At 36.9% G+C, this 14,859-nt stretch overlaps 1 protein-coding gene and 3 long non-coding RNA genes across 24 annotated transcripts; all 4 read right to left on the reverse strand.

Annotated features, from left to right (window-relative positions):
• Positions 1-201: 201 nt before the first annotated feature.
• On the reverse strand, positions 202-1,084 carry LOC109124915. Its single transcript, XM_010497906.1, has 2 exons — positions 672-1,084; positions 202-603 (listed from the first exon to the last, which is right to left on the reverse strand). Exons 1-2 carry the CDS (start codon positions 780-782, stop codon positions 316-318), a joined length of 399 nt encoding a protein of 132 aa, XP_010496208.1. The 5' UTR covers positions 783-1,084; the 3' UTR covers positions 202-315.
• Positions 1,085-1,997: 913 nt separating this feature from the next.
• Positions 1,998-14,799, reverse strand: LOC104773324. Of its 21 annotated transcripts, XR_002037161.1 has the most exons (28): positions 14,758-14,799; positions 14,563-14,692; positions 14,369-14,468; positions 14,226-14,272; positions 14,097-14,154; positions 13,946-14,000; positions 13,808-13,842; positions 13,678-13,733; positions 13,552-13,584; positions 13,411-13,465; positions 13,248-13,296; positions 9,071-9,128; positions 8,930-8,984; positions 8,803-8,845; positions 8,668-8,728; positions 8,519-8,574; positions 3,964-4,006; positions 3,829-3,889; positions 3,680-3,735; positions 3,510-3,582; positions 3,056-3,336; positions 2,840-2,939; positions 2,697-2,743; positions 2,561-2,625; positions 2,417-2,484; positions 2,279-2,313; positions 2,149-2,204; positions 1,998-2,055 (listed from the first exon to the last, which is right to left on the reverse strand). It is a non-coding gene; the product is annotated as an uncharacterized LOC104773324 (long non-coding RNA). The 21 variants fall into 21 exon arrangements; XR_002037157.1 differs by lacking the exons at positions 8,519-8,574; positions 8,668-8,728; positions 8,803-8,845; ... (11 more) ...; positions 14,563-14,692; positions 14,758-14,799 and adding exons at positions 4,090-4,144; positions 4,230-4,294; positions 4,386-4,416; ... (3 more) ...; positions 5,047-5,119; positions 5,202-5,258 and having other exon boundaries at positions 2,417-2,471; positions 2,568-2,625; positions 3,056-3,109; positions 3,265-3,336; XR_002037152.1 differs by lacking the exons at positions 8,519-8,574; positions 8,668-8,728; positions 8,803-8,845; ... (11 more) ...; positions 14,563-14,692; positions 14,758-14,799 and adding exons at positions 4,090-4,144; positions 4,230-4,294; positions 4,386-4,416; ... (3 more) ...; positions 5,047-5,119; positions 5,202-5,258 and having other exon boundaries at positions 3,056-3,109; positions 3,265-3,336.
• On the reverse strand, positions 5,348-6,196 carry LOC109131558. Its single transcript, XR_002037165.1, has 7 exons — positions 6,139-6,196; positions 5,976-6,024; positions 5,824-5,881; positions 5,683-5,737; positions 5,556-5,598; positions 5,471-5,481; positions 5,348-5,390 (listed from the first exon to the last, which is right to left on the reverse strand). It is a non-coding gene; the product is annotated as an uncharacterized LOC109131558 (long non-coding RNA).
• LOC109131559 lies at positions 12,444-13,005 on the reverse strand. The gene is made up of 3 exons (XR_002037166.1): positions 12,955-13,005; positions 12,565-12,871; positions 12,444-12,486 (listed from the first exon to the last, which is right to left on the reverse strand). It is a non-coding gene; the product is annotated as an uncharacterized LOC109131559 (long non-coding RNA).
• Positions 14,800-14,859: the final 60 nt, after the last annotated feature.

Below are 14,859 nucleotides of genomic sequence, written 5' to 3' on the forward strand. Positions count from 1 at the left end.
GCCGAACCCAAAGAATAATTTCGCAGTCCGGCATCCGAACTAAAGCAAAGGAGATAAGCCGAGCCCAATATCTCGCCCTCCGACCAAACGTATCCCGTTAAGGCTAAATAGCTTAATTTTTAAAGTTTGATTGATGTTTTTTACCATCGTTTAAATAAAAATTGCCGGATATAAGCCGAGAGACATCTCGCTTCTGGTACATTTTTCAGCAATAAAAATAGCAAACTTTAAATACTCAAATAGTGTAATTCGTCTGCTACAATGCGGCAGAATCTTATTAAATACTCAAATAATCTTTATTTCAAATAACACATGTTAATTCCGAACTAGTGCGCCATTCGCCGCGATCTCACGAACACTCGTCTTGAGTCGTTTTGGCATCGGCCACAACAGTTGCAGCCCGATCTTCTCCCAGTCCTCGGGGCGAGTTTCCAATGCCTTGGCCTTCTGTTCGGACTCATCCAGCAAGTCAATAGTACTTTTCCTTTTTGCCTTAAGTATGGCAACTTCAGATTCTAAAGTCTTCAGCTGGCGGTCGATCCTACCTTTTTTCATATGAAAGTACTGGAGATCCTGGTTCAATTCTTGATGTGTACTTGCGATCTGGATAAGCAAAGTCAACAACGGATTAGTTTGGAAGCGGACATTGTAGGATGTCTCGCGATAGTTACCTGACGAAAGAAAGTATCGGCTTCAGCAAGCTCGACATCATTAGCACGCCTGTTAATATAAAACGACTTGACGTTTCCTGGAATGAAGTCACCAATCAGGATAGGATCCATGTGTGTCGGCTTCCGATCCGCTTCTTTTTAGCACTTGTTGCAGTACACAACCAGGCATGGCGGCAAGACCGCTATCCTCTCAATCCATTCTCGATCCAATCTTTTGGGTGGATCTGTTTGGATCAAACTATCTATACCATCCAACAATATCTATTAATATTATTCATTGAAACTAATATATACGAATTCTAATATCTAGTAAATTATTATACTTATAAAGCCCCAAAACCAAAAAAAAGTTGGAGTATTAGGTAAGATGATTACAGAATCCAGCTGTAGCCGCCGCCAAAAGAGTCGAATCGCTACAAAAAAAAAAAAAAAAAAACAAGTTTGGATAAGCTCAGACTTGATAACTTTTTGATTTTTTTCAGTTATAACAACTCACCAAAGAAAAAGCTAAAATAGCTAGAAAGAACAAATAGCAATAGCTTCAATCATCATCGCTCTTGAATTGTAAGTAACTAATGTATTTCGTTTGTAGGGAAAAGAAAAAGTCGAGAATAGTTACACCAAGAGATATTTGACACGACCGTATAATTTTTCTTGCGAACTCTTCCTTTGCAATTGCTGGGTTTAGCCGTTTAGGTGATGTTATATATAACTTGGTTATACCATATTTGGGTATACTTGTTAAGACTGTCACCTACCTTTTTCACAATTTTCTGATGACTTTGGCCTAAGTGCAGATGGATTCTTCAGCAGACTAGCTAATCTTTCTAGCAGTAGTTGCTTGGGTGTACAAGCACGAGGAACGTCGCATCCCAACGGCCATTCATCTCATTTCACACGCTAAAAAGATACATACCTCTCTGACTTGTTTGTTCTCTTGTCGCTATTATACTGCTTCAAAGATTCTGAGAATTAGATGACAAGAATTTTGGATCACACACAACAACTCAGAACAAAAACATATATATTAGAACAAATCAATGAATCATAGAATTAGGAACAAGGAAGGAGGGAGGTACCTGTTATCAATACCTAAGCACAGATCAGTCCTCAGTCCTCTGGAAGTGTGAAAACCTGCAACCAAAAACTATCAATGGTATCATCAGTAAATAAAAAATTAGTAAAGAGTTGAACTAAATAACACAATATAGAAACGTAGCTACAGGTTACTGATTTTTTCCTGAGGCTTGCCTTGTGTTCTAGCTACTGGTTCTAACGTGTCTTTATCCGAATTATAAGACAAGAAACTTCAAATTACACTCCATAGTCCACAGCTCAGTAGCAAAGCTCATATCAGTCCTCACTCCTCTGAAAGTGTGAAAACCTGCAACCAAAAACCATCAATGTTACCAATAAACAATAAAACAGAAAAGAGTTGAACTAAACGACACAATAAAGAATCATAGCTAGAAGTTACTGGTTATTTTATGAGGATTGCATGTGTAGGTACTGGTTTTGACACGGCTCTTTATCCTGCAGAAATAAGAATGGTTAAAAAAACGTAAAAAGAACAAGGTACAATATTCACACACTTAAAAGATGCATACCTCTCTGACTTGTTTACTCTCCTGTCGCCATTTTACTGCCTCAAGGATTTTCAGAATTAGATGACATGAATTTCTTATCACACACCACAACTCAGAATAAAAACATGAAAAGGAACAAGGAGGGAGGGAGGGAGGTACCTGTTATCAATACCAAAGCTCAGATCAGTCCTCCGTCCTCTGGAAGTGTGAAAACCTGCAACCAAAAACTATCAATGGTATCATCAGTAAATAAAAAATTAGTACAGAGTTGAACTAAATGACATGAAATAGAAACGTAGCTACGGGTTACTGGTTATTTCCTGAGGCTTGCTTTGTGTTGTAGCTACTGGTTCTAACGGCTCTTTATCCTACAAAACTAAGAATGGTTAAAACAAAGTAGTTGACCATAAACATAAGTGCTGAATTACTGAAACAAAACCTGGAGGAGTTCGTCTTCATCTTGAACAAGCTTGTTGAGCATGATATCTTTTAGTCATCAGAGATTATAAGAGAGTTAGAAGACAAGAGAAATCGGTAATTTATAATGAAATGGTCAAACATATGTGGTGGAGATTTACTTACATAGATGGTGAGCAGAGGGTTTAGAAGAAGACGAACTTGTTGAGGCACCTCTCTGACTCCAGCAGTCTTCAAACCATCTCTCGGATTACTGCTGCTGCTGCTGCATAATACAATAAGAAATATAAGAAGAAACGTCAGATAGAAAGAGATTAAAGATTCAAATGTCCTTGAAGGAGACAAACAATGAAACTTTACTAAAAAGAGAGTATGGGATACCTCAGGACGTTCTTCCTTGTCTGAGATTCGAAGCTCGAGAGTCGAGCATTATAGCTTCAACAATCCAATCAGCCGAATGTTCAATCCAGTAATCCAAAACTCAGTAGCAAAAATACATATTGAGCATGATATCTCTAAGTCACCGATGAACTGTAGGCTGATATGGACCTTAAACATAAGAGTGATGCATTATCTATAGAAACTTAAACCTGGAGGCTGTAGGAGTTGGCCTGTAATTTGGAAGAGCTTGTTGAGCATGATATCTCTAAGTCACCGATGAACTGTAGCAATAAAACATCCAACGTAAGTACGAGCTTAGACAAGAAACGAGAATCAATCAAAAACAAACCTTGAATCAAAAAAAAAAGAAACAAACCCGTCAAAAAGAAACACACTAACTGATATTGAATTTATAAGAACACAAAAAAATAAAAAAAAATAAAAAGATACATACCTCTGTGACTTGTTTGCTCACTCGTTGCCATTGTAATGCTTCAACTCGTTGCCATTGTAATGCTTCAACGAATCTGAGAATTAGAAGACAAGAAAATTCAAATTACACACCACAACTCAGCAGCTATAATATATAATAAAGTGAATCATAGAATTAGAAGAAGGAGGTACCTCTTATCAAATACCAAAGCTCAGATCAGTCCTCACTCCTCTGAAAGCCTGACAACCTGCAACCAAACACCATCATTGGTATCAATAAACAAAAAAACAGAAAAGAGTTGAACTAAAAGAAACAATAAGGAATCATAGCTAGTGGTTACTGGTTATTTCCTGAGGCTTGCCTTGTGTAGTTGTGGCTACTGGTTCTAACGGGTCTTTATCCTTCAGAAATAAGAAAGGTTAAAAAAACGTAAAAAGAACATGTAACTATATTCACACGCTAAAAAGATGCATACCCCTCTGACTTACTTTCTCTCCTGAATTAAATGATATGGATTTCTGATCACACACCACAACTCAGTAAAAAAACATATATATTCGAACAAATCATATAATTAAAAGAGTAACATGGAGGGAGGTACCTCTTATCAATACCAAAGGTCAGATCAGTCCTCAGTCCTATGGAAGTGTGATAACCTGCAACCAAAACAATCAATGGTATCAATATAAAAAATAAGTAAAGAGTCGAACTAAAAGGCACACAATAAAGAAACATAGCTACTGGTTACTGGTTATGTCATGAAGCTTGCCTTGTGTTGTAGCTACTGGTTCTAACGGGTCTTTATCCTGCGAAAATAATGATGGTTATAGAGAACATGAAACTATATTCACACGCTCAAAACAACATGGAACTATATTCATACGCTAAAATACATACCTCTTGTCGCTCTTATACTGCTTCAAAGATTCTGAAAATTAGATGACAAGAATTTCGAATCACACACCACAACTCAGAACAAAAACATAAATATTAGAACAAATCAATGAATCATAGAATTAGGAACAAGGAGGGAGGGAGGGACCTGTTATCAATACCAAAGCTCAGATCAATCCTCAGTCCTCTAGAAGTGTGAAAACCTGCAACCAAAAACCATCAATGGTAGTAAATAAAAAATTAGTAGAGAGTTGAACTAAATGACACAATATAGAAACGTAGCTACAGGTTACTGATTATTTCCTGAGGCTTTCCTTGTGTTCTAGCTACTGGTTTTAACTGGTCTTTCTCCGAATTATAAGACAAGAAAATTCAAATTACACTCCACAGCTCAGTAGCAGAGCTCAGATCAGTCCTCACTCCTCTGAAAGCCTGAAAACCTGCGACCAAAAACCATCAATGGTATCAATAAACAAAAAAACAGAACAGAGTTGAACTAAACGACCCAATAAAGAATCATAGCTATTAGTTACTGGTTATTTCATGAGGATTGCTTAGTGTAGCTACTGGTTCTGACACGGCTCTTTATCCTGCAGAAATAAGAATGGTTAAAAAAACGTAAAAAGAACATGGAACTATATTCACACACTTAAAAGATGCATACCTCTGTGACTTGTTTACTCTCCTGTCGCCATTTTACTGCCTCAAGGATTTTTAGAATAAGATGACATGAATTTCTGATCACACACCACAACTCAGACCAAAAACGTATATATTAGAACAAATCATAGAAATAGGAACAAGGAGGCAGGAAGGTACCTCTTATCAAATACCAAAGCCCAGATCAATCATCACTCCGCTGAAAGTGTGAAACCTATCAATCAGTAAACAAAAAAAATCAGTAAAGACTTGACCAAAAAGACACAATAAAGACAAAGTTGCTATTGGTTATTTTCTGAGGCTTGCCTTGTGTTGTAGCTGCTACAGGTTCTAACAAGAGTCATTATCCTGCAAATAATAAGAATGGTATCAATAAATACGTTTTACTTACACAGATGGTGAAGCCGAAATAAAAATGGAGTTCTAACGGGTCTTTATCCTGCAGAAATAAAAATGGTTAAGAAAACGTAAAAAGAACATGTAACTATATTCACACGCTAAAAAGATGCATACCTCTCTGACTTATTGGCTCTCCTGAATTAGATGATATGGATTTCTGATCACACACCACAACTCAGTAACAAAAACATATATATTCGAACAAATCATAGAATTAAAAGAGGAACATGGAGGGAGGTACCTCTTTTAAATACCAAAGGTCAGATCAGTCCTCAGTCCTATGGAAGTGTGAAAACCTGCAACCAAAACAATCAGTGGTATCAATATAAAAAATAAGTAAAGAGTCGAACTAAAAAGGCACACAATAAAGAAACGTAGCTACTGGGTATGTCATGAAGCTTGCCCTGTGTTGTAGCTACTGGTTCTAACGGGTCTTTATCCTGCAAAAATAATGATGGTTAAAAAGAACATGAAACTATATTCACACGCTAAAAAGAACATGGAACTATATTCATACGCTAAAAAGATACATACCTCTCTGACTTGTTTGTTCTCTTGTCGCTATTATACTGCTTCAAAGATTCTGAGAATTAGATGATAAGAATTTCGAATCACACAGTACAACTCAGAACAAAAACATATATATTAGAACAAATCAATGAATCATAGAATTAGGAACAAGGAGGGAGGGAGGGACCTGTTATCAATACATAAGCTCATATCAATCCTCAGTCCTCTTGAAGTGTGAAAACCTGCAACCAAAAACCTTCAATGGTATCAGTAAATAAAAAATTAGTAAAGAGTTGAACTAAATGACACAATATAGAAACGTAGCTACAGGTTACTGATTATTTCCTGAGGCTTGTCCAAAAGTGTGAAAACGTGCAACCGAAAACCATCAACGGTGCTTCAATAAACCAAACAAATCAGTAAAAGACTTGAACTAAAAGACACAATAAAGACACAGTAGCTACTGGTTATATATTTTCGGAGGCTTGCCTTGTGTAGTAGTAGCAGAAGATTTAGCAGAAGACAGACTTGTTGAGGTACCTCTCTGACTCCACCAGTCCTCAAACCATCTCTCGGATCTACTGCTGCTGCTGAAACGTCAGATAGAAGGAGAGTAAAGATTCAAATGTCCTTGAAAGAGTATGAGATACCTCAGGACGTTCTCCCTTGTCTACGATCAGAAGCTCGAGCGTACTGGTTATTTCCTGAGGCTTGCCTTGTGTTCTAGCTACTGGTTGTAACGTGTCTTTATCCGAATTATAAGACAAGAAAATTCAAATTACATTCCACAGTCCACAGCTCAGTGGCAAAGCTCATATCAGTCCTCACTCCTCTGAAAGTGTGAAAACCTGCAACCAAAAACCATCAATGGTACCAACAAACAATAAAACAGAAAAGAGTTGAACTAAACAACACAATAAAGAATCATAGCTAGTAGTTACTGGTTATTTTATGAGGATTGCCTGTGTAGGTACTGGTTCTGACACGGCTCTTTATCCTGGAGAAATAAGAATGGTTAAAAAAACGTAAAAAGAACAAGGTACTATATTCACACACCACAACTCAGAACAAAAACATAAAAGGAACAAGGAGGGAGGGAGGGAGGTACCTGTTATCAATACCAAAGCTCAGATCAGTCCTCCGTCCTCTGGAAGTGTGAAAACCTGCAACCAAAAACCATCAATGGTATCATTAGTAAATAAAAAATTAGTAAAGAGTTGAACTAAATGACATAAAATAGAAACGTAGCTACGGGTTACTGGTTATTTCCTGAGGCTTTCTGTGTTGTAGCTACTGGTTCTAACGGCTCTTTATCCTGCAAAACTAAGAATGGTTAAAACAAAGTAGTTGACCATAAACATAAGTGCTGAATTACTGAAACAAAACCTGGAGGAGTTCGTCTTCATCTTGAATGAGCTTGTTGAGCATGATATCTTTAAGTCATCAAAGATTATGAGAGAGTTAGAAGACAAGAGAAATCTGTAATTTATAATGAAATAGTCAAACATATGTGGTGGAGATTTACTAAAATAGATGGTGAGCAGAGGGTTTAGAAGAAGACGAACTTATTGAGGCACCTCTCTGACTCCACCTGTCTTCAAACCATCTCTCGGATTACTGCTGCTGCTGCTGCATAATACAATAAGAAATATAAGAAGAAACGTCAGATAGAAAGAGAGTAAAGATTCAAATGTCCTTGAAGGAGACAAACAATGAAACTTTATTAAAAAGAGAGTATGGGATACCTCAGGACGTTCTTCCTTGTCTGAGATCCGAATCTCGAGAGTCGAGCATCATAGCTTCAACAGTCAAATCAGCCGAATGTTCAATCCTGTAATCCAAAACACACACCAAAACTCAGTAGCAAAAATACATATTGAAGAGAATCATAGAATCGAAAAGCTCATATCAGTCCAAAAGTATGAAAACCTGCAACCAAAAACCATCAATGGGTTATCAATAAACCAAACAAATGAGCAAAAAGTTGAACAAAAAGACACAATAAACAGTAGCTACTGATTATATATCTTCGGAGGCTTGCCTTGTGTTGTAGCAGCTACTGGTTCTAACACGGGTCTTTATCCTGCCAAAAAAAATAAGAATGGTATCAATAAAAACGTTATGGACCTTAAACATAAGAGTGATGCATTATCTATAGAAACTTAAACCTGGAGGCTGTAGGAGTTGGTCATTAATTTGGAAGAGCTTGATGAGCATGATATCTCTAAGTCACGGATGAACTGTAGCAATAAAACATCCAACGTGAGTACGTGCTTAGACAAGAAACGAGAATCAATCAAAAACAAACCTTGAATTAAAAAAAAAAGAGACAAACCCGTCAAAGATACAAAACTATATTCACACACACTAACTCATATTGAATTTATAAGTACACAAAAAAAAACAAAAAAAGATACATAACTCTGTGACTTGTTTGCTCACTCGTTGCCATTGTAATGCTTCAACGAATCTGAGAATTAGAAGACAAGAAAATTCAAATTACACACCACAACTCAGCAGCTATAATACATAATAAAGTGAATCATAGAATTAGAAGAAGGAGGTACCTCTTATCAAATACCAAAGCTCAGATCAGTCCTCACTCCTCTGAAAGCCTGACAACCTGCAACCAAACACCATCATTGGTATCAATACACAAAAAAACAGAAAAGAGTTGAACTAAAAGAAACAATAAGGAATCATAGCTAGTGGTTACTGGTTATTTCCTGAGGCTTGCCTTGTGCAGTTGTGGCTACTGGTTCTAACGGGTCTTTATCCTGCAGAAATAAGAAAGGTTAAAAAAACGTAAAGAGAACATGTAACTATATTCACACGCTAAAAAGTTGCATACCTCTGTGACTTATTTGCTCTCCTGAATTAGATGATATGGATTTCTGATCACACACCACAACTCAGTAACAAAAACATATATATTCGAACAAATCATAGAATTAAAAGACGAACAAGGAGGGAGGTACCTCTTTTAAATACCAAAGGTCAGATCAGTCCTCAGTCCTATGGAAGTGTGAAAACCTGCAACCAAAACCATCAATGGTATCAATATAAAAAATAAGTAAAGATTCGAACTAAAAAGGCACACAATAAAGAAACGTAGCTACTGGTTATGTCATGAAGCTTGCCTTGTGTTGTAGCTACTGGTTCTAACGGGTCTTTATCCTGCAAAAATTATAATGGTTAACAAGAACATGAAACTATATTCATACGCTAAAAAGAACATGGAACTAAATTCATACGCTAAAAAGATACATACCTCTCTGACTTGTTTGTTCTCTTGCCGCTATTATACTGCTTCAAAGATTCTGAGAATTAGATGACAAGAATTTCGGATCAAACACCACAACTCAGAACAAAAACATATATATTAGAACAAATCAATGAATCATAGAATTAGGAAAAAGGAGGGAGGGAGGTACCTGTTATCAATACCAAAGCTCAGAGCAGTCCTCTGTCCTCTGGAAGTGTGAAAACCTGCAACCAAAAATCATCAATGTATCAGTAAATAAAAAATTAGTAAAGAGTTGAACTAAATGACACAATATAGAAACGTAGCTACAGGTTACTGATTATTTCCTGAGGCTTGCCTTGTGTTCTCGCTACTGGTTCTAACGTGTCTTTATCCGAATTATAAGACAAGAAAATTCAAATTACACTCCACAGTCCACAGCTCAGTAGCAAAGCTCATATCAGTCCTCACTCCTCTGAAAGTGTGAAAACCTGCAACCAAAAACCATCAATGGTATCATCAGTAAATAAAAAATTAGTATAGAGTTGAACTAAATAACATAAAATAGAAACGTAGCTACGGGTTACTGGTTATTTCCTGAGGCTTTCTTTGTGTTGTAGCTACTGGTTCTAACGGCTCTTTATCCTGCAAAACTAAGAATGGTTAAAACAAAGTAGTTGACCATAAACATAGGTGATGAATTACTGAAACAAAACCTGGAGGAGTTCGTCTTCATCTTGAACGAGCTTGTTGAGAATGATATCTTTAAGTCATCAGAGATTGTGAGAGAGTTAGAAGACCAGAGAAATCTGTAATTATAATGAAATAGTCAAACATATGTGGTGGAGTTTTACTTACATAGATGGTGAGCAGAGGGTTTAGAAGAAGACGAACTTGTTGAGGCACCTCTCTGACTCCACCAGTCTTCAAACCATCTCTCGGATCTACTGCTGCTGCTGCTGCATAATACAATAAGAAATATAAGAAGAAACGTCAGATAGAAAGAGAGTAAAGATTCAAACGTCCTTGAAGAAGACAAACAATGAAACTTTATTAAAAAGAGAGTATGGGATACCTCAGGACGTTCTTCCTTGTCCGTGATCCGAAGTTCAAGAGTCGAGCATCATAGCTTCAACAGTCAAATCAGCCGAATTTTTAATCCTGTATTTCAAAACACACACCAAAACTCAGTAGCAAAATTACATATTGAAGAGAATCATAGAATCGAAAGAAGGATGTACCAGTAAATCTACCGAGCTTCTTGAGCATGATATCTCTAAGTCATCAGAGATTATGAGAGAGTTAGAAGACAAGAGAAATCTCTAATATATAATGAAATAGGCAAACATTTGTGGTGGAGTTTTACTTACACAGATGGTAAAGCAGAGGATTTAGAAGAAGACGAACTTGTTGAGGTACCTCTCCGACTCCACCAGTCTTCAAACCATCTCTCGGACCTACAGCTGCTGCTGCTGCACAATACAATAACAAATAGAGGAAGTAACGTCAGAGAGAAAGAGAGTAAAGATTCAAATGGCCTTGAAGGAGACAAAGAGTATGGGAAACCTCAGGACGTTCTTCCTTGTCTAAGATCAGAAGCTCGAGCGTATGGGATACCTGAGGACGTTCTTCCTTGTTTGAGAACAGAAGCTCGAGAGTCAAGCATCATATATAGGTTCAACAGTCAAATAAGCCGAATGCTCAATCCTGTAATTCAAAACACACACCACAACTTAGTAGCAAAAAATACATATTAAAGAGAATCATTGAATCAGAAGAAGGATGTACCTCTTATCCAACACCAAAGCACAGATCAGTCCAAAAGTGTGAAAACGTGCAACCGAAAACCATCAATGGTGCTTCAATAAACCAAACAAATCAGTAAAAGACTTTAACTAAAAGACACAATAAAGACACAGTAGCTACTGGTTATATATTTTCGGAGGCTTGCCTTGTGTAGTAGTAGCAGACGATTTAGAAGAAGACAGACTTGTTGAGGTACCTCTCTGACTCCACCAGTCCTCAAACCATCTCTCGGATCTACTGCTGCTGCTGGAACGTCAGATAGAAGGAGAGTAAAGATTCAAATGTCCTTGAAGGAGACAAAGAGTATGGGATACCTCAAGACGTTCTCCCTTGTCTATGATCAGAAGCTCGAGCGTATGGGATAGCTCAGGATGTTCTCGAGAGTCAAGCATCATAGCTTCAACTGTCAAATAAGCCGAATGCTCAATCCTGTAATTCAAATCAAACACCAAAACTCAGTAGCAAAAATATACTTACCATCAATGGGTATCAATCAATAAACAAAAAAATAAAATCAGTAAATACTTGAACAAAAAGACACAATAAAGACATAGTAGCTACTGGTTATTTCTGAGGCTTGCCTTGTGTTGTATCTGCTACTGGCTCTAACACGGTCATTATCCTGAAAAAAATAAGAATGGTAACAGTAAAAACGTTGTAGACCGTAAACAAACGAGTAATGCATTATAGAAAGATAAACCTGGTTACTGGTTATTTCCTGAGGCTTGACTTGTGTTGTAGCTAATGGTTCTAACGGGTCGATATCCTCCAAAAATAAGAATGGTCAAAAAGGTAAACCTTCTTAATGACCTATCAATGAAGTCAAGAGCAACCAGTTTACCTTGTAAATCTACCCATACCAGCTCCAAGTTCCAATACATGCTTGCCATCATTTGGAGGGAGTAAAGTGTGAAAACCTGCACCCAAAAATAATCATTGGTATCAATAAACAAAAAAAACAGAAAAGAGTTGAACTAAACGACAGAATAAAGAATCGTAGCTAGTAGTTACTGGTTATTTCATGAGGATTGCCTGTGTAGCTACTGGTTCTGACACGGCTCTTTATCCTGCAGAAATAAGAATGGTTAAAAAAACGTAAAAAGAACATGGAACTATATTCACACACTTAAAAGATGCATACCTTTCTGACTTGGTTACTCTCCTGTCGCCATTTTACTGCCTCAAGGATTTTTAGAATTAGATGACATGAATTTCGGATCACACACCACAACTCAGACCAAAGACGTATATATTAGAACAAATCATAGAAATAGGAACAAGGAGGGAGCAAGGTACCTCTTATCAAATACCAAAGCTCAGATCAATCATCACTCCGCTGAAAGTGTGAAAACCTATCAATCAGTAAACAAAAAAATCAGTAAAGACTTGACCAAAAAGACACAATAAAGACACAGTCGCTATTGGTTATTTTCTGAGGCTTGCCTTGTGTTGTAGCTGCTACAGGTTCTAACAAGAGTCATTATCCTGCAAATAATAAGAATGGTATCAATAAAAACGTTGTGGACCTTAAACATAAGAGTAATGCATTATAGAAACATAAACCTGGAGGAGTTGGTCTTTATCTTGGACAAGCTTGTTGAGCATAATGAAATAATAAGAATGATATCTCTAAGTCATCAGAGAGTTAGAAGACAAGAGAAATCTGTAATTTATAATGAAATAGTCAAACATATGTGGTGGAGTTTTATGTGGTGAAGCAGAAATAAAAATGGAGTTTTAACGGGTCTTTATCCTGCAGAAATAAAAATGGTTAAGAAAACGTAAAAAGAACATGTAACTATATTCACACGCTAAAAAGATGCATACCTCTCTGACTTACTTGCTCTCCTGAATTAGATGATATGGATTTCTGATCACTCACCACAACTAGTAACAAAAACATATATATACGAACAAATCATAGAATTAAAAGAGGAACAAGGAGGGAGGTACCTCTTTTAAATACCAAAGGTCAGATCAGTCCTCAGTCCTATGGAAGTGTGAAAACCTGCAACCAAAATCATCAATGGTATCAATATAAAAAATAAGTAAAGAGTCGAACTAAAAAGGCACACAATAAAGAAACGTAGCTACTGGTTATGTCATGAAGCTTGCCTTGTGTTGTAGCTACTGGTTCTAACGGGTTTTTATCCTGCAAAAATAATGATGCTTAAAAAGAACATGAAACTATATTCACACGCTAAAAAGAACATGGAACAATATTCATACGCTAAAAAGATACATACCTCTCTGACTTGTTTGTTCTCTTGTCGCTATTATAGTGCTTCAAAGATTCTGAGAATTAGATGACAAGAATTTTGGATCACACACCACAACTCAGAACAAAAACATATATATTAGAACAAATCAATGAATCATAGAATTAGGAGCAAGGAGGGAGGGAGGTACCTGTTATCAATACCTAAGCTCAGATCAGTCCTCAGTCCTCTGGAAGTGTGAAAACCTGCAACCAAAAACCATCAGCAGTATCAGTAAATAAAAAATTAGTAAAGAGTTGAACTAAATGACACAATATAGAAACGTAGCTACAGGGTACTGATTTTTTCCTGAAAGTGTGAAAACCTGCAACCAAAAACCATCAATGGTACCAATAAACAATAAAACAGAAAAGAGTTGAACTAAACGACACAATAAAGAATCATAGCTAGTAGTTACTGGTTATTTTATGAGGATTGCCTGTGTAGGTACTGGTTTTGACACGGCTCTTTATCCTGCAGAAATAAGAATGGTTAAAAAAACGTAAAAAGAACAAGGTACAATATTCACACACTTAAAAGATGCATACCTCTCTGACTTGTTTACTCTCCTGTCGCCATTTTACTGCCTCAAGGATTTTCAGAATTAGATGACATGAACTTCTTATCACACACCACAACTCAGAACAAAAACATGAAAAGGAACAAGGAGGGAGGGAGGGAGATACCTGTTATCAATACCAAAGCTCAGATCAGTCCTCCGTCCTCTGGAAGTGTGAAAACCTGCAACCAAAAACCATCAATGGTATCATCAGTAAATAAAAAATTAGTACAGAGTTGAACTAAATGACATAAAATAGAAACGTAGCTACGGGTTACTGGTTATTTCCTGAGGCTTGCTTTGTGTTGTAGCTACTGGTTCTAACGGCTCTTTGTCCTGCAAAACTAAGAATGGTTAAAACAAAGTAGTTGACCATAAACATAAGTGCTGAATTACTGAAACAAAACCTGGAGAAGTTCATCTTCATCTTGAACGAGCTTGTTGAGCATGATATCTTTAAGTCATCAGAGATTATGAGAGAGTTACAAGACAAGAGAAATCTGATATTTATAATGAAATGGTCAAACATATGTGGTGGAGATTTACTTACATAGATGGTGAGCAGAGGGTTTAGAAGAAGACGAACTTGTTGAGGCACCTCTCTGACTCCACCAGTCTTCAAACCATCTCTCGGATTACTGCTGCTGCTGCTGCATAATACAATAAGAAATATAAGAAGAAACGTCAGATAGAAAGAGATTAAAGATTCAAATGTCCTTGAAGGAGACAACGAGTATGGGATACCTCAGGACGTTCTTCCTTGTCTAAGATGAGAAGCTCGAGAGTATGGGATACCTCATGATGTTCTTCCTTGTCTGAGATCAGAAGCTCGAGAGTCAAGCATCATATAGCTTCAACAGTCGAATGTTAAATCCTGTAATTCAAATCACACCACAACTCAGTAGCAAAAATATACATAGAATTAGAAGAAAGATGTACCTCTTATCCAACACCGAATCTCAGATCAGTCCGAAAGCGTGAAACCCTGCAATCAAAACCATCAATGGGGTATCAATCAATAATTAAAAAAAAAAAAAAAAA

This window comes from Camelina sativa, unplaced genomic scaffold (assembly GCF_000633955.1).
Source record: "Camelina sativa cultivar DH55 unplaced genomic scaffold, Cs unpScaffold00517, whole genome shotgun sequence".
NCBI classification, from domain to species: domain Eukaryota; kingdom Viridiplantae; phylum Streptophyta; class Magnoliopsida; order Brassicales; family Brassicaceae; genus Camelina; species Camelina sativa.

Bases quoted from the DNA above. Each gene is read 5' to 3' on its own strand.
- LOC109124915 (XM_010497906.1), bottom strand. From the start codon at position 782: ATGGATCCTATCCTGATTGGTGACTTCATTCCAGGAAACGTCAAGTCG. The intron at 604-671 runs GTAACTATCGCG...TTGCTTATCCAG, and splicing joins CCGATACTTTCTTTCGTCAG to ATCGCAAGTACACATCAAGA.